The following is a 13,308-nucleotide window of genomic DNA, read 5'->3' as shown; positions in this document are numbered from 1 at the left end:
TTCTCTTAAATAATCTGCCTCCTGGGTCTAATTGCAGCTGAGATGAATCACTTTCACAGTAACCGGATTTATGACTACAACAGCGTCATTCGTCTGTATTTGGAGCAGCAGGCACAGTTCTATGAAACGGTAAGGTGTAGTATTCCAGTGCCATTTTCCTGACACATGCTATGCCACTACTTTTACAAGAAGTACTTGCAATTCTTAATCATTGTTTTATATGAGCCTCTTCCAGAGAGCAGATATTTGAAGGATTGTACACATAAAAAACCCATTAGTTAATACTTTCCAATAGATACTATCCTGTGTACATAGTTACACCATATCATACCTGTTGGACCTAAAAAACATTGTTGTGAAACTTTGTTGTTGATAGCTTGATTATTTTTTTCAATGACAATGCTAAATTTACAATGAAATTTAGTTCTGTGATATGCATTAACATCTGCTGCATGGAATACAACAATAAACAGTTGTAACAAAACTTCCCTCCCATAGGATGGGAGGATGCAAGGAAGCTTTTGTGGAGTGGTTGAGGTGACTTACTAATTATGTTAATTCTGAGCACTTGACCTACAGCCTTAGTTCTCATTAAACATTGTTCTTATGCATGCAGTCCTTGTGGGTTTTTTTTCCTTTAAATGAAACCAGAGAACAAATTTTCTATTGGGATATGCTGGTAAAATATGTAAATTTGTGATGGAACCTGACTTCTATCACTTAAAGGAGTAATGCAAGCAAGTGGTTGCCCTTTAGAGCAGTAAAATTTGATAGCAAGGCTTCAGAGGATCTTTAGTGTATGAGAACTTTGGGTCCTCCATCAGGCCACATTGCTCAGTTTCTTTGACACATCTGATGGGGTTAGATGTAGGTTTCTCCTTACATTCTTAAAGTCACTTGTCCAGTCTATCCCAGTTCTTCTGATTTCAGCCTTGTGAGTCTCCCTATACCAGTCCTCTGTCCCCCAGTACCGGGACCAGATCCATGTTCACATGTGGGGTGCTGGATACCACCAAAGGTGTGGGGAGAGCACAGGAGCTTTGTTCCAAAGTGTCTTGTTTAAGCAGGGAGATGGAGTTTATGAAAAATCTGGCTTTGTTCTTGTAGCCCTCCTGCATAATGCAGGGATAGATAACCTAGCAGGCAGGATGAATACATCCTCCTGCCTACAATACTTTCTCCCAACACAACCGCGAGCAGTGAAAGCACAAAATGAACAAGGCAGAAAGTGTATGTATGAGAAGAAAAGCCTATATAATGGAACACTTTTGAGTCTTTCATACAAAAATTCTGCAGTAGAAACTTCAGTTTTTCAAAAGTGAGGGAACAATTAGTTTAATTGCCTAGCCTGCACAGTGACTATTTAATACGTTCTGTTTCTTTCTTTCAGATTGCACAGAAGCTGAGGCAGGCACTCAGCCGCTTTCCTGTGATGTGAAGAATAAGAAGTAGTCAGCAACAAAGAACAACTCCGAAGTGCTTTTTTTAATTTGAGGGCAATGCCAGTGAAAACTTGTTAGCCTTTGTCAGCCAAAAAGCAAAACAAAACAACAAAAAAACCAAATCAAATCCAAGCCACCAAAAAAGAAGCCCCAACAACAAAAATCAGTTGTAGAAAAAAAAATTATTTAAAATGCTACTTTATCAGCCTAAATCATATGGTAGGGTTCTCTTATCTTGAATGCTCTCCCATTTGTATCATTTAAATAAAAACAGGTAGGTAATCCCGTGAGTTTAGAGATCTAAATTATCAAACTAATATGTTGCCGCGGACTTTATACAGACTTGTGCCTATCACATGGTCTTCCAAAAAATCTTAACATCAGAGCTACAAATGTGTATCTTTTCTTAAGTGGGAAAGCAGGTAAGCTTGAAAAAATTAATATATAATTATATTGAATTAAGGTCTAGTGATTCAGTAGCCGGGAGGAATTATATTTGTGTATGTTTCTCATACATATTCATGATAATTTCCTGAATGAACACTTTGTTCTAAGTTTTGCTTCCCATATGAAGCCATGGCATACTGCTCACGTTATGACTTTTGGTAAGGATCATTCACTCTTCCCTTTCTATTTTTCCTTCTGACTAAATATTGTACTTGTGGCACACCACCTCAGAGCTTATGTCAGGCTCATTCTTTCTTGCTATGCACTGTGTATAGAGACAAAGTTCAAAGAAGGAAAAAGCCATTCAGAAAGGTGTGAGAAAGTTTTTCGTATCAGCACTTTGACACCACCCCAATGTTATGGCATAAGGTTCCTCAGTGCTGTACAAGGACAACTTCTTTTACCTCCCTGACCCTTCTAGGTGTTTCAGCAGAGGGGACACTGCAACATCTAACCCAAACTAGTAGACATCCCCAAATTCCAACTAAGCTCAGGTCTCCGTGTGGTAGTACAGTTGTGCTGTTGGCTTGGCTTTACTATTTTGTTTCCTTCTAATGCAAAAAGGTGACAAAAGTACTGAATAACATCATTAGAGATCACATAAACTTTATGCTTTGATCATTATCTCTTACCAGGTGGCCCAGTGTCCTTTTTCATACTACTGAAATATCATCTGTGGGCTGGGCTGTTCAAAACAAAAAGCCAGAAACGATCCTGTTCATAAGCGACACCAACTACAGTAATTCATTTAATGTCATAAGCAGGAAAGCAGAAATGCAGTTTTTGCTAAAATATGCCTAACCTCCAAACATTTTAGCAAAAAAATCAGATTTTTTTTGAAGGCAGACATTCTTAGTGACAGATACAGTCTGCTGGTTGAATAGTTGCCTTACTCTGTTTTGCATTGATGTTATCTTTGTGTGCAAGAAGGAAAATCTGGGTCTGCCTAAATAACCTGAAACCAAACAAGAATAAGCCTAAGCCTAGATGCTTTTCAGTCTCATGGGTTTTGTTCGTTTTATAAACCTGGTCTTTCTCTTTTCCCAGTTTTAGTAGTTCGCTTCCAAAATTCCATAGCATTGTGTTGTTTGATACAGCCATTTAAATATGTACAAATTGTAAAGAATGTGTATAAATGTTTTACACCAAATGTAAGATCTGCTTGCATGTAGAAGCAGCTTATATAATAAATTGTTACAATATGTACAGTAAATCCTGAAATCACTTTTTCAAGCCAGCATTTTTTTAGCATTTGTATATTCACTTTTTTGGTAATGAAATTTCTTTGTAACAGACTCTTAAATTGGAAGGGGAGGTGGGGGTCTTTTTACCAGTCTTTAAATAGCTCCGTATGCACTAAAGCTGAAGGTTCTTTATCTTTAATAAATTGTTTTGGAATCTAAGTGTAAGTTCTGCATTCCCAGTGCAGGGAAGCTATGACAGTAGCAACTGTATCAGAGATGCAATATTTTGGCAAACAAGAAAAAGCTGTTTAAAGACTTCTAGTAAAATGAAGTTAAACTGATAATAAATATTTATGTATATCCACAAGACTGTTTTTTTTTCTTTGGAATCATCTTGTTGCTTTTTAACAGGCTGATGGAGTATGAGGCAAATCCTTGGTATAGCTTTTCATCATCCTAGGCACTGGCCAGCTGAGGACTGAGAAAGCATCCATGTGTTTTCCATAAAGCAGGCACCACAACTCAATGGTATAATAGTGCTAGTGACTGCAAACCGGCAAAGGCTACGCATAGATTGTAAGCTTTCATTATTCAAGTCAGTCCAGCTCCTGGTTGATGGAATCCTCCTGACTGCAAATAAGTAGTAGAGCACAGTGCTACTGTGTATTCCTGGCTGTGTTGGCATGGTGTTGACCCAGAACAGAAATTAAATTGTCTTTGGTATTTGTTTTTTCAGTTAGACATGAATAGTGGTATAGTTAGGTTGGGTGAGTTTGGAACATCAAAAAATCTTCACACTGAAGATGCAGTCATAAAGCAAGAATAACAAGTTAGAGTAAGACCTGGGCAGTGCCCTCCTGAATTTTGTTTATGGCAGCTGAATAATTAAATTCTGGAGTATCAAAAGGCCCTAACTTTTCTTGGAGGGTAAGGTATAGCCAAACACTGGCATTATCCCAGTGACATTGTAAAAGATATCAAATGCCCTAGTTGTTTGGTTTAACTTTAAATTTTAATTGCTTATTCCATTACTGCTAACATACTAAATTCATTTTTTAACAGTAAAAATGTAGCTGTAGGAAGAGGAATGCTACCTGTATTTGTTCTCTGCAGCAGACTTTGTTCATAGAATCATTTAATGGTTTGGGTTGGAAAGGACCTTAAATATGATCTAGCTCCAACTTCCTGCATGGGTAGGGACCCCTCCCACCAGACCAGGTTGCTCAAGGCCTCATCCAGCCTGGCCTTGGACACTTCAAGAGAGGGAGCATCCACAACTTCCCTGGGCTACCTGTGCCAGTGTGTCTCAACCCTCACAGTGGAGAAGTTCTTCCTAATCTAAATCTACCCTCTTCAAGTTTAGAGCTGTTAACCCTGGTCCTATCACTACATGTCTCAGAGACCCCCTTCAGGTACTGGAAGGATGTTAGAAGGTCTCCCCAGAGCCTTTTCTTTAGACTGAACAACCCCAGCTCTCTCAGCCTGTCCTTTATAGAAGAGGAGCTCCAGCCCTCTGATCATTTTCTTCACCTTGTTGCAACGTATCGTATGTTTTTGAAAGAGTACTGTCTGCTGCAATTAGAGTATTCTTTAATGTTCTAATTAAGCATAACTTTGAGTACTGAAATTTTTACATCACTGAGCAATTTCTGTTTTCTATGACAGAGTACTTGAGAAAGTATTGCCATAACACACACTTTGTTCTGTAAATTCTGAATTCGGAAGGTACATCAATTTTACTGCCAGCGAAATTAGTCTTGTTTGGTGCAGCAGAATAACTCAGATTAACAGCCTTGTGAATAAAGAGATGCATCTCATGCTGTAGGTTTGTTTGGTATACACCATGCTGACTCTTCCAAATTGACCAACAGTACTCCCCAGCCCTGTGTTGTGTGGCTGTTGGCTGGAGGAACAGCCCCTGTTAGGCAGCTATGCTGCTACTACTGCTGCTGGTTTTCTTGGTGTGCTTCAAACTGAAATGTGTGAGCATGCACCAGGGGAAGGTGAGTCAGGTATGGGTCTTCAGTCAGTTGTTTTTTCTACTGTATGTACTTCTCATATTTTTCTCTATTTCTTCTGATAGGTATCTCTGATAACTGATGTAATAACGAGTATGCAACAGGAAAGGTAAACACTTGGTGTTTTGTTATAGGACACAGTTATCAGTTCAAGGTCACTTTTAATTCACATTGCCTTCTGTTGTAATTAAATCTCAGTAGATCCAAGTCTAAAAGTATTACTTGTCACTGGTATCTCCTATCTTCTTGGGGCATGTCTTTCCCCAACAAACAATTAAATTGATGAACTGTTATTCCAAGGGACAATTTTCCTACAAATATATAATAAAGTAGAATTTTTAATATGCAGTTAAATTGCTAATTCCAAGAGCTTTGTAAGGGAAATCCCAGCAGAACAGTGACAAACGAAAGGAGTATAAAAATAACAAAATGTAGAAAAACTGTGAAGAAGAAAGAGTATTAAGATGTCTGGTCTCTATTGAACTGTTAGTTTTCTGACCTTAGGTATTAGCCTGTCCCCAGAGACACTTGCCAAGAGGAACAGGGAATAAGTGATACATGTGTATGCACGTATATGGGAATGTGCAGCAATTGTGCTAGTTCAGATTGCTGAGACAGTCCTAGTGGATTGACAAGTCTGCAAAGAAAAGTGTTTAATTGAGAAAACTAGTCTGCCAAGTGGGTTAGTAACCAGGATGCTTTGACAATCTTACAGACCTGATAAAGGGGTGATAGCGTTTGTCATTGGCCAGCTCAGAGGAGGCTTTGCTGGGGCAGTGGCACAGCATTTTCTGAAGAGTTTGGAAAGGCACAGTCTGAGTTTGGAAGGAAAAGGAAAAAAAAATTAAAAAATTAATAGAGGTGTCCTTAAAGTTTTCCAATTCCTTTTCAGGGCTTCTGGAGAAAAGATTTGCCCTAAGGTCAGAAGCAATGAGAGAAGGGGCAATGGTTAATTTTGTTAGCTGTTGGGTCCCTGCCAGAAATAGCTACACTTCAGAGCCCTTATGCATTTTAAACTATAATGTACCTCTTGGGAAAATAACTCTGTGCTGGACTACCTAGAAAGGATGAGCTGTTTGGATCAGTGAAAGCTTGGCCCTGTTTCTGGTATGGTGGAGTCAGTGGGCATGCAGTCCCATTTGCATGAAGTCTGGGTGTGTCATTTACATGGGTGACCACCAGAAAGGCTGAGTCTGTAAAGTGGCAACAAAGCACTGCATATTTTCTAAACCACAGCAGGTCAAGCGCCCTGGGACAAACACAGCTGCCTGGGGGTGTCTGGCCAAAGGAGCATGCTGCTGCCTGATGTTTCAGTGTCTCGCTGTTTCTTCAGACTTCCTGCCTGCAAACAATGTCTGCCCTGACCTAGGAAAGACAGGAGCAGTATGAAAGCAAGGAACAGGTGAGCTCTCCAGTTACTGATTTCAGTAAATGAATTTGCTCTGAATGTACCTGATTTTTTCCTATGGGCTTCCTTACAGGAGATAGTGTGGGGATGGATGGACAGACAAGGATTTTTATCTTTTGCTGTAAAACATCTGTACCAGGATGTGTATTTTCTCACAGAAATCACAGATTGTTAGGGGTTGGAAGGAACCTCCAGATCATAGAGGACAACCCCCCTGACAGAGCAGGACCACCTCATGTAGGTCACAAAGGAACATATCCAGGTGGGTTTTGAATGTCTCCAGAGAGGGAGACAACACAGCCTTGCTGGGTGTGTTCCAGTGTTCTGTTACCCTCACAGTGAAAAGCTTTTTCTTACATTTACACAAAACCTCCTATGCTCCAGCTTGAATCCATTACCCCTTCCCATTACCTATCATTGGTCATCACTGAGAAGAGCCTGGCTCTATCCTCCTGACACTCACCCTTTACATATTTGTAAACACTAATGAGGTCACCTCTCATTCTCCTCTAAGCTGAACAGCCCCAGCTTCATCAGACTTTCCTGGTAAGGGAGATGTTCCACTTCCTGAATCATCTTTGTGGTTCTGTGCAGGACTCCTTCAAGCAGTTCTCTGTCCTTCTTGAACTGAGAGGCCCAGAACTGGACACAATATTCCAGATGCAGCCTCACCAGGGCAGAGCAAAGGATGAGGAGAGCCTCTCTTCTAATTTACCCCAGGATGCTATTGGCCTTCATGGGCACAAGGGCACATTGTTGGCTCATGGTCATTTTTCTGTTCACTAGCACTCACAGGTCCCTTTCCTCTGTGTTGCTCTCTCAACACTCTTGGGTGCATCCTATCAGGGCCCATGGATTTGTGTACATTCAATTTGCATAATTGATCTCTAACCCAGTCTTCAATGACCTGTGGTGAGTCTTTCCTCCTCCAGGCTTTCTCCCTCATACCCAGGGTCTGGAGTTCACAAGGGCTGATCCTAGGAGTAAAGACTGAAGCAAAGAAGATATTCAGCAACTCTGCCTTCTCTGCACCCTCTGTTATCAGGGCTCCCACCTCATTCAGCAGTGAGCCCACGTTTTCCTTATTCTTTTTACTACTGATACATTTGAACAAGCTCTTCTTGTTTCCTTTTACTTCTTTTGTCAATTTTCATTCTAAGAGCTCTTTGGCCTTTCTTGTTGCCTTCCTACATTCCCTGACAACATCCCTATAGTTCTTCCAAGTGACCAGTCCCTTCTTCCATAAGCTGTAATTTTCTTTCTTCCATGAGACTTTCTTCAGAAGCTCTTTGCTTCTGAAGATCCATGCACGTCTCTTACCACCTATACTTGATTTTTTTACTTAAGAAATACTCCTAACTTGAGCTTGAAGGAAGTGGTATTTAAAAACTGACAAACTTTCTTGATCTCCCTTCCAGAGTCTTAGCCCATAGGATTCCTGTAAGTAAATGCTTAAAAAGTACAACATTAGCCCTGTAGAAGTCCAGCCTTTTAATTCCTCTTATTGCCCTTCTTTTCCCTATGTAAGATACTACTCCACCACGTCATGGTTACTGTCACCAAGGCCTATCCCAACCTTAATGTACCCAACCAGACCTTCATTATTCGTTAAATAGAAGGTCCAGCAATGCACCTCTCCTCGGTGGTTCCTTTTCTGCCTACATCAGGAAGTTATCACTGATGCACTGTGAGAGCCTTTTTGAATGAATATGCCTGGCTGTGTGGGCTTCCCAACAAATACCAGGTTGACTGAAGTCACCCATAAGTACTAAGGAGTGTGATCTAGAGGCTACTTCCAGCTGACTATAGAAGGCCTCATCAACATTTTCTTCTTGGGCTGATGGTCTATAGTAGACATCCACATCCATTTGCATGTCCTTTAATTCTTACCTACAAGCTTTCAACCCCTTCCACCTCTCCTGCTGGATAGAACTTGGTACATTCCAGTTGCTCTTGCACATGAAGAGCAACACCACTGCCTCTCCTTGTTAGTCTGTCTTTTCTAAATAGTGCATAGCCATCTATGACAACATTCCAGTCATGGGAGCTGTCCCACCATGTGTAAGTGACTGAGATTACATCATAGCCATGCAACTCAACACAGATCTCCAACTCCTCCTGCTTACCCCCCATACTCCACTCATTGGTATATAAGCATTTCAGAGAGGGAGTCAAGCAATTAGTTTTCACTCTTGCTATCCCCAGCCACTTCCCTGGTTACTAACCTATTAGTGGGCCTTGTGTTTTTGTATTTTATGAGATCATTAACCCCTTCCCACCATAAAACCTAGTTTAAAGCCCTATCAATGAGCCCTTCTAGCTCCCAGCCAAAAGTCTGTTTCCCTCTATTATTCCCTCCCTTCTTATTCTATGAACTCTGTATCAGTGTTCCCATGTGGAAAAGATCTGTACCAGTATGTAATTTGCAATAAATCTCCAAGGCCAGATGAAAACTATTCCAAGTTTCTGGAAGGCGTAAAAAGGAAATTCATCTGAACTCCTACCAAAACATGCAGGGAATATTGTTCAAGATGGCTGCTCTGTAAGAAGAGCCCTAGAAAGCTATCATTGCACACATCTTTTTAAAAAGACACAGGGAGCAATTGCAGGGATAACCAAGCAGTAACTCATCATCAGGCCCTCAGCAAACCAGTTGGGCAAAAAGCGTCAGAGAATGAAGCAGGGAAATGGGAAGGGTAATAGCAATGTAGGAGAATTAAGTTGGTGATGAGAGCAGCAAGGAAAGGAATCCAAAGTGCTAATGAAGTAGAGGTAATGGAAACTCCAGCAAACAGACATTGCATGAGGTGAATTATAGTGGACTGGGAACCTGACAGAAGTAGTGCTGTTACTTTTGGCTTATGGCTCAAAGAGAGGGGAAGACTTGAATGCGGGTGTCACACTCCAAAGTTAGTTTTACCTGGCACTGTAATTCTCACACCCCAGGAGCTGGCTTCCCCCCCAAACCCACAGCTTTTCTGAGCTTTTCCAGCCACACTCATGTGCTGCTTCCACCCACACCCCTGCTTTACCAAGCTGCTGAGATGATTTTGGTCTGTCTGTGCTCTTTGTTCACCCCTTCCCATGCACACCAGCCTGCCCAGGTCACTGGTACCACTGGGGTACCTGTAATGGTGGATGGTACCAAAAGCAAGAAAATGTCCTGACAATAGAGTGCAGACTACAGGGAAATATGGTTTCTCAACCCCTTTCCACCCTGTTAATTTTTTAGGAACACTCCACAGCTACATTTAGGGACTGACCATTTTTGCTATGTGTGCAGTCACCAATCCCCAGGCTAGCAGGGATTCCAGGAGGGCTATGGACACAGCCCTAAACCTAAACCACCTGCACCATGGGGTGGGAATGTATAATTTTTAACCTCAAACTCCCATAATGGTTTGTACATTAATAGTGGACATGGTCTGAGTCAGAAGTACAGGCAATTCTTTTTATAAAAGCAATGTAGAATCTTGTTGTAGTGAAGCAGAAAGGCACACCCTAAACAAACAGCTCAAATTGACAAAAAACAAATAGTGACTAGCAAGCAGAAGGAAAGCCTACCAATGTTTGCTTGTACACATACACAGTGCATTAGGAATAATGTAACATAACAAAACGGTTGCTCAAATAACTTCAAGACATATTATATCCTCATTCCTCTTTTCTGATCAGTTCCACTCTTTCACAGACTCTGCTCTTCTCTTAGCTCCCCCTTTATGGCTGCATAGACAGAGGTAACACCTTGTTCTCCAATCCTCCTTTCCTTTCAAGAAAAACATATGTTACTCACTCTGCATTCACCAGAAATTATGGGCCTGTGAAATAGCTTGACACCTTTATCCAGATTGCTCTCGTTTACTGTTATTTTTTCCTTACCTTCCTCCAGTTCATAACTGGTGTTGTACTGACAAACTCCATTAGGTATTCTGATTTGAACTAGTTTGTATCCACTGTCTTTTCAAACTATTTGGTCTAGGCTATCTTGTCGTAAAGCTGCTGAGAAGGAGAAGAACACCTGAGACATATTGCCCAATGCCATTTTTACAAGATTTTTCATAATTTGCAAAAAAGCATTTAAATGATGAAAACCACTCTTGTATTCATCTTTTTCTCTCTGGCAAGCTGTAACATCTTAACAAACCATGAGAGTCACAGATTCTGAACAAACAGGAAAAGCCTATTCTTCCTTCTTACATATATGGAGCATCAACAAGAATAGTCCAATTCTTCTTATTTAAGAATTAAATTAGGAATGACTTTTGCAGGCACTCTTCCTGTCTGTGGAAATGTTAGCCACTATATACTAAAGAAATGCCACATTGTTGCCTGTTTCTGGTGTTTTCTTCATAACTGAATAATAGATAAGAGGAAGTCTTCTTTCACCTCATGAAAACCCTAATATGGTGCAATCATGAACCACTGCTTTCACTGAAAAAAACTGTCAACTTACATGCTGCATCTCTGCCTGTGTAGATATCACAGAATTATATCATAGAATGGTTCAGGCTGGAAAGGACCCTAAATATCATCCAGTTCCAACCCCCCTGCATGGGCAGGGACACCTCACACTGGACCAGGTTCCTCAGTGCCCCATCCAACCTGGCCTTGAACACTGCAAGGGATGGGGCAGCCACAACTTCCATGGGCAACCTGTTCCAGGGTCTCATCACCCCCACAGGAAAGAATTTTTTCCTAATGCCTAATCTAAATCTCCCCTCTTCAAGTTTTAAACCATTGCCCCTTGTCCTCTTGCTTACACACCCATGTAAAAAGCCCTGCTCCATCTTTCTTGTAGGCCCCCTTCAGATATTGGAAAGGTGCTAATAAGGTCACCTCAGAGCCTCTTCTCTAGGCTGAACTCCAACTTTCTCAGCCTGGCTTCCTAGGGGAGGTGCTCCAGCCTGCTGATGATTTTTGTGGCTCTCCTTTGGGCACACTAAGGAGCTCTACATCCTTCTTACACTGGGGACTCCAGAACTGGACACAGTACTCCACATGGGGGTCTCACAGGAACAGAGGGGTAAAATCATTAAGCAGTTCACTTCAAATTTGAACTTCTTGTTCTATTAGCATTTTTGTTTTCCTGTCAAGAGTTTCTGATAATTAGGCAAGAAGCACTGAAAAACTGTGGTTTCCCTAGTCCTTTGAACATGAGAGAGGAATACCTACAAGTAGCCATAAGCTTGTCGGTTTAGATGAGAGAATAAAAATTTAATCTGCTTGTCTAGTCACTATTACTGCCTAAATAAACACCGTCTGTCTACTGCTGCTCTTCTGTACATAGTTTTGGGATGAAGAATGTTAAGCTTTAAAACAGCTGCTGCTACTGAAAATAATCTCTAAATAAGAAAAGTCTAGTACCTACCTGTGAATGCAGTCAGTCTGCCTCTCTAGATAGGGTCTCTTTCATATAGCATATGCACAGTTAAAACCTAAGTGGAAGAGGAAGAGAGAATTTCCACTGAGCTCACAACAACATTTTTAATGCAATTTTTCATTAGCAGCATTTATAAAACAGTTGGCACTCCACCAGAGCATTTCTCAGCCACTTCTGGTACATTTTCAGAGCATGAATTCACAGCCCAGTCTTCTGCCAATCTGGGGCCACAGCCTGCAGCCAGATAGGCCCTGACTCACTCAGAACCTAGACCCAGTTGGCTTCCAGTCTGACTGCCTTCAGTCAGACTTCAGTCGAACCTGCACTGTATATTCACCTGAGAACTCTCACCTCAGCAAAGAGCTGTGAGATTTAGGCTACTTATATACTTGAAGTTTTAGTGTTCTTCTGAACTGAACCCACCCCTCTCCCTTCCAAGTAACTGCTTAAAGTATAATACCAATGCAGAAGCATTAATATTAAAAGTTTCTTTTTCCTGCTGCAAGGATCACAGACCCTTGGGGAAGAAGGAGAGCTTGTCAGGAAGGGCTGTAAACAGGAGCTGAAAGTAGAAAATATTGTCACTGGCTCAAGTACAGAAGATGTATCTGCATCACTTACAGTCATAGGGAGGTCAAATGTTGTCAAACTCTAAACATACAAATAAAGCATACTCATTCATCACTTGGACTTCTCACACTTCAGAGTTATTTTTAAGGAAATGTTGTTGACTTTGTTGAGAGGCAGTGACCTAGCTCAAAGTACATCATACTGTCTCTGTAACAAAGTACCAGATGTCTTTGGCGCACAAAGTTTTTTACACTCAAGACAAATGTAACCAACTAGAATAGCTCTTCTCTCAGTTTCACTGAAGATGAAAGGGGTGACATTAAAAACCCACAGCTACTTTCAGAGCAACATTTTGAGCACTTTAGCCTTCAAGTGTTGGAAATGCATCTCTGTGGAAAAATAATCTTTAAATAAAAGTTATTCTAATGCTAACTAGAAAAATGTGAAAACAATTACAGATTTTGCATATTACCAGCTGTTACTAGTTGTTTTGAACGTCGTATGCCGGAAAAACTGCGCTGAGGTATTTCCCCTATTTCTTCTTAACTTGCTGAAGTCAAAAGTTTCTCATAAAAGGCAAAACCCAAACTCTTTTTCAATGACCTTGTGGGCACACACATTTCCTGAGCAATTTGTGACCACTGAGGCTGTGTGCAAGTGGCCAGAAATCTCCAGGAAATACCATAACAAGTAATGTTTTATATTTAGCCTCAGAGCTTTAAAGGAAAAAAAAAAATTACCATTGCTTCCAGTAGCATGGGGGCAGAGAGATATTTGTTTGCTTTTTTCTTCTATCTATCACCTAAGCTTTTTGCACAGAATTCCCAAATTGCAAAGACCACTCAACAGCACATAAAGA

The 13,308-nt window shown here is 40.9% G+C and overlaps 1 protein-coding gene across 2 annotated transcripts in view; it reads left to right on the top strand.

Moving 5' to 3' along the window:
• The window catches only part of SNX9 (sorting nexin 9), a 56,935-nt gene extending 53,825 nt beyond the window's left edge, over window positions 1-3,110 (top strand). For both annotated transcript variants that reach the window (XM_030448090.1, XM_030448089.1), the window contains exons 17-18: window positions 38-129; window positions 1,391-3,110. In XM_030448090.1, the coding sequence (XP_030303950.1) occupies window positions 38-129; window positions 1,391-1,438 (140 nt within the window). In that variant the 3' untranslated portion in view covers window positions 1,439-3,110. The remainder of the gene's footprint in view (window positions 1-37; window positions 130-1,390) is intronic.
• The last annotated feature ends 10,198 nt before the right edge of the window (window positions 3,111-13,308 follow it).

This window comes from Calypte anna, chromosome 3 (genome assembly GCF_003957555.1).
Source record: "Calypte anna isolate BGI_N300 chromosome 3, bCalAnn1_v1.p, whole genome shotgun sequence".
In the NCBI taxonomy this organism is placed as follows: Eukaryota; Metazoa; Chordata; class Aves; order Apodiformes; family Trochilidae; genus Calypte; species Calypte anna.
Note: the sequence above shows the minus strand (reverse complement) of the source record. Positions and strands in the feature narration are given on the sequence as shown.